Raw genomic sequence first — 6000 nt, forward strand, 5'->3', positions numbered from 1 at the left:
GCTTTGCTCCTTACATAGTTTATTTTCAGATTTGGACAGCCACCGTAGTACCCAAAAAGCAGATCCGTTAGTCAATGGCCGTGCCCTAAATGTTCATTTCTTGACTACTTTTGCACTGCAGACTTGGTTGATCAATGTTTGTGAAAGCTGTTTATCTCATTGATCATGTTAAGTTTGTTTACATGATAAAGGGATTCATATTTTAGATTCGGACAACTACCCAGGTGCCCAAACAACAGACCATTCACTCCCACAGGGCCTAGCAATGGCTGTGTCCCTGTTCACTACAGTTGTGCATTATGTCACTCTTGGTTGATCAATGTTTGTGACTGGGGCTAATTGTTATCTCATTGATCCTCTTTGTGTGTCCTCTGTTTCACTCTCAGAATGATGAAGGGCAAGTTTGACGATGATGACGGCATCGACCTGGCTGATGTGGAGAAGTTTCTACCTGGACTACGAGTGAGTCCTCCTCAGTGTTTCCAAAATTGTATTCATCATTGCGTCATGTTCACCTTATCCTTATTTATTACAGCATGTGTTGAGGTGGTTGAATGAGTTTGGTTTCAACACTGCAGATAGTACGGACAAGAGCGACATCTAGTGGACAAAAAAGTAAAAGCAAATAGATGTCACTTGCACAATCACACACTACCATCTGGTGGAGAAACGTTGATATTGCACCATGGGCTCTTCTGACGCATGCAATGCGGGTGCTACATGGAAAGTTTCATATTCCGGGTGTACGCCAACGAAATAAACTCTTGATTTATGTGTTGAAATGTCACAGTAATTAGCAATCATTGACTGCATGACTGCTCCGTTCTGCCGTATAAAACATCAGATTCTGGGTTCCCACAGATCATGGAAACCCCCAAGGAAAGAAAGCCCATAGTGTTGTGACGTTCAGATTTTGCGCAAATAGGAAACCTATTAAATTATCTCATGTGTCTGGAAAAAGCGGTTTGATATTGTTGTGTGTCAGCCTCGTGAAGATAATCACATAATTATTATTCTGCGTGTGTAATGTTTTATTTGCAGATTTCTCTGGCAGTCCGATGCAGTTTTCCTTTTCTCTCATAGTCTAGCCTGACCCAAATATGAATAGTAATGGAAAAGGGTTGTTATTTGACTTTAATGTGATAAGGCCCAGCCTATGCAGTACTGAATGACTGAAAGGTCATAATGGGAGCAAAATCATCAGCACATGCTTGCTGCTGTAAAACGGAGAAAAAGCATAACTTAATTTGTGATCCTGTTGTAAACCTTTGTAATAATCCTGTTGCCATAGTCATTTGAGATAAAGGGTATATTGTGAAAGAGTAATATTGAGCAAGCCTATAAACAGAATATTTTCTTCCATTAGATTGTATTAACCCATGACCAATTCATCCTGGATATTTGCTAGAATACAATAACACAGTTGTTGCTGTGTTAGTTAATTTATACATCCTATTGAGGAGGAAGAGGCATTTTCATAGTCAGTGCTCGATGTCTGAGGGAAAGCGGTGTGTTCACATTCATTAGCATTTGTTGTGAATCACCAGGTGTTTTCATTGAAGTCGCCGTGACAACCCTGTTGTTTTGATGCCACAGCTGTTCACAACTCTCCCCATGATTAATGTATCCATATGCTTTTTGACCAAATTAGCATTTCATGCAGTGTTGAAACTAGACATGGACCAAATCCTGTTTTTTAACGTTCTGCCGAATACCGAATCCACTGCTGAAGATTTGGCCAAATCCAAAATGAATGCTGAATCCTGCTCTGATCATCAGCTTGTATGTTATAATGCAGTGAAAAACGATTGCACATTGTATTTCATTTTCTTAACAGTAAGAAATAAGAAAAATACTTCATACAGAAATAATGTTTTATATTATTTAACTTTAAACGTTAAAGACATTGTTAGTAACTTCTCTTAATCATTGACCACATAATCACGTTCCGGTTACACATGCGGTAGGATTCGGATCGGTTGGTGCTCTAGGGTTTGACCGAAAGCCAGCCATTTTTAGCTCCATATTCAGGGATTAAAAGTCTGATTGAGTTGGACAGAAACTTTAGCAATGAAAGGTAGTGGGCACATACTAGATGATGTGTGACTATGTTAGCTGTATATTTGGAAAATGTACTTGTACTCTTTTATCTTGGAACCATATTTTGACTTAATTTGTAAGCATATGAAGTGCCTCGTTTGAAAGAAGGGGCACCATCATTAGGTGTCTCAGAAGCTCAGATGTTCTTATAGCTCTGCGTCATTGACAGGATGCAGGATTTAATTTAACCTAATAAAACAGTGATGTATAATTTAAAGAAGGTGAATTCAATGGCACCATTAATTTAACCATGACTAGACAATTTTAGAAGGTAAAGAGAAGTACCTCGCTTTTCATTGAACTTTTGTAGCTAAGAAGTGTCAGATAAACAGTGCTGCTGACCTCTGCTGGTCGTTTGGCGTTATAGCAGAGGGATAGTTGGAAGGAAGCAAGCCTGAGTTTCCCAGGGCTTGGTGGGGCCCGTGACTCCCCCTGCCTTTGTCTGTCTACAACTTGCCCCTTCATTGTAGTTCTATTGTGCTATATAATTGTCTATTCTTCTGCATGAGACAGCCACACAGTTTTGGTCGTTTGGGTAATTTTGGTTACTGTGGATGGAGGAAACAAGTAGGCAGGGTGCCATTGGAAGGTCAAGAGGTCAGACGTCAACTCCTGGCCCCCCGTCCCGGCCCACACCACCATAGTCTTACACACAGTGTGTGTGTGTGTGTGTGTGTGTGTGTGTGTGTGCGTTTGTGTTTGCGTGTGTGTGCGCGTGTGCGTATGTGTGTGTGTGTGTGTGTGAGAGAGAGCACGACTTTGAGCGCGCATCCAGTATACACCACTGCCTGTCCCCATCGCGGCCTCTGCCCACGTCAGTGCAGGGCCCTCGGTCATGCCAGGCCATTGTTCTGAGGAGACAATGACGTTGGCCAGCCTCCTTCCTCTGCCCCCTGGCTTCAGTGATGTACGCAGACGCTGGACTGGGCCTAGTGTCTAGTCTGGCCTAGTCTAGTCTAGTGTATTGTCGTCCATACCTGTCAACATTTGAGTAGCAAAATCCGGGAGATTTTTGTGGTGGTGGTGGCGAAACAAATGGCTGTGGGGGTCAGACATTACAGCAGGATTCCGTCCCAAATAGAATAGATTGTCTTTGGAGAGTTCTGGGAATTGGCCGGACGATGTGTCTGAAATATGGGAGAAACCCCGGAAAACCGGGAGTGTTGTGGTCTAATCTAGTCTAATGTAGTGTAGTCTAGTAGGCTAATGTGGTGGCCTAGGAGCTTGGGCAATATCAGCACTAGGGTGCATCAAACTAATCAAAACATATTGCCTAGGAAGGCTGTATACTGTAATAAAAATGTTATGTGCTCAGTAAAAACACGCTCCGTAAAATGGTTTGAAATTTGCATGAAGTGTACTAGGTCCACCAGCCCTATGAAAATAGAAAATAATGGTGATAGTAAGTATCTTGTTGGAGGAGAGGATTGTGCACATCCCAAGAAAAGGTGCAGGACAAAGGCCAACTGTAGTTTTCGAAGTGAGAGGTCTGCACACTTAAAATCCTTTTTGTTGTCTTTTGTTATTTCATGGCTGGATTGCGTTTCGACTTCAACAGTCTTCATCATATAAGTATGCAAACTTCTCACTTCAAAAACGATAGTACAAATATTGGAACAGAAATAGATACTAAGCCTTAACGCCAGCACTGCACCCACCTCGTTCCTTGGCCCTGCATTTAGTGCTGCAGACAGACGACTGTATTGTAGTCCATATCTGTCAACACTTGAGTTGCAGAACTCCAGGAAATGTTTAACGATGGTGGGCAAAGCAAATGGCTGTGCGGGTCCCAAATTGCGAGGGAATCCCATGGAATGTACTCGGGAGAGTACTGGGGATGGGCTGGGAGATGTGTCTGAGACACGGGAGAATGTGTTGGCAGTGTTGGCAGCAGTGGTCTAGTCTTGCCTTGTCTAGTCTATGCTATTCTAGTGGTGGAGCAGGACCAGGGGTAGCACCATCACTAGGGCCTCTTTCCAACATCCCAACTCCCATCCTCAAGTGCTTGTGGCCTCATGATGATGTCACAAGACGTCATTGATGCCAGTTGGTTAATTCAATATCTCGCAAAAGTTGCACGAGTGAGGCATAAAAATGCAATTTCGCAGTGTGCAGTAAACACTTGCAGGCGGCTGCAGGGTGCTGTGTCACAGTGACAATGGGAGTTGGAGTTTCCCAGGTTGGCTTTCTTCTTCTTCTTCTTTAAGTGCAACTGAAAGGTCATTTTCTGCAATCAGGATGTTGAAAGGGGACAAGTCCCCGAAAAGTTGTTGTGTCCCCCAAAAGTTGTTGTGGCTAGGCTGACGGTGGTGAAACGTAATTGTTTTCTCCACGGAGCTAGGGTGTCAGAGAAGGGTGAGGCCACAAGCACAGCACAGGACGAGGAGGAGAGTGAGGATATCGGAAAGACAACCAGGGCACAGCTATGGCCACAGAGGGATCCATTGTTGTCTGTCTCGTATGGGAATCTTGGCAGACAACCTGTCACTAGAAGCTGGTACAGTACATAGCAGCATCTCCCCCTTTCATGTTTCATCCCCCTTTCACTATTTGGGTGGTTGGCCTGTGTGTAGACAAAGGATGAAATTCGACTTTGGGAGCTCTTCCACTGTGGATAGACTGGATAGACTGAATCAGTTGGTAATTGGGAAAGAATAAGACGATTTAGACAGGTCAGGTGGTGTTATCTTCAAAATAGAGGCATGCACACAATGTGAAAATGAAGGCAATTGCTTCTGCAGTTGATTTATATTAGTTCAACTCCTAATGTACAATGTAAGTATACAGTACTTACTGACCATTTAAAGTCATGTAAGATATCACTATCACACAGTACTTTGTGTTTTTCAACCCCTCTGCCATGGTTGAGCATCAGGTGTGCCGTGGGAAATCATACAATGATTTTGGCAATGAGGATAAGTATGCTTTGTCTCACTAACGGTTGAAAACCACTGATCTACAGTATGCAACAAGCAGATCTCTGTGAAAAAAAATGACTGGGAGTGAAAAAAAGGAACTCAATGACTGTCTATTGACCTGAGGGGAGTTAATGCGTTTAAGAGACAAGGGGTCAGATGGAGTGATGATGAACAGTTATCTCTCTATCAGACACGCACGCACGCACGCACACACACACACACACACACACACGCACACGTGCGCACACACACACACAGGGCCAGACGGAGTTCAGTTCAGAGCTGTGAGCTGCGAGCTGTGAGAGCTGTGTTGTGTGCCGCTGTGTTTAGCCCGTCCCCAAACAAGATTAAGATCTAAATGTCATGGTCTTCTCCAATAAATTATGCCGGCCGGCCGGCGGTGGTCCCCTCAGGTCACCAACCAAGCAGAGGGATGGACAAACGAGTGATTGCTTCCTCCCTTGAACTTCATGTGCTTAATGTATTTCATAAAAGCCTGTGTGTGCTGTGTGTGGAAGAGAGAGAGAGAGAGAGAGAGAGAGAGAGAGAGAGAGAGAGAGAGAGAGAGAGAGAGAGAGAGAGAGAGAGAGAGAGAGAGAGAGAGAGAGAGAGAGAGACAGAGAGACAGAGAGAGAGATGGATAGACGGATAGACGGATAGACGGATAGACGGATAGACAGACAGACAGACAGACAGACAGACAGACAGAGAATTAAAGTAATAACAAGAGAGAAAGAGAGAAAATTAAAGTAATAACAAGAGAGAAAGGGAGAGAGCTATTATGTCTCCTGAGTTCCTTTGTGTTCGTCAGGGATGACATTCTGATGCCCTGCTGTTGTGACCTGACAGCACCCTGTCTGCTGGGAGAAGAACAGCATTGTCCGTACCAGGACTTTTAATTTTAGGGCCATCACTTTTACTGCGGGTAAAGTGGGGACGTCTGGGAAAACATTGAGCCACTCACATTAGAAGCACGCACGCA

General features: G+C 43.9%; 1 protein-coding gene across 2 annotated transcripts in view; it reads left to right on the forward strand.

Annotated features, from left to right (window-relative positions):
- Nucleotides 1-6000, forward strand: part of ctif (CBP80/20-dependent translation initiation factor) — a 138389-nt gene that overhangs the window by 43459 nt on the left and 88930 nt on the right. For both annotated transcript variants that reach the window (XM_063210651.1, XM_063210652.1), the window contains exon 7: nucleotides 387-462. In XM_063210651.1, the coding sequence (XP_063066721.1) occupies nucleotides 387-462 (76 nt within the window). The remainder of the gene's footprint in view (nucleotides 1-386; nucleotides 463-6000) is intronic.

Source organism: Engraulis encrasicolus, chromosome 11, assembly GCF_034702125.1.
Source record: "Engraulis encrasicolus isolate BLACKSEA-1 chromosome 11, IST_EnEncr_1.0, whole genome shotgun sequence".
Taxonomy (NCBI): Eukaryota; Metazoa; Chordata; class Actinopteri; order Clupeiformes; family Engraulidae; genus Engraulis; species Engraulis encrasicolus.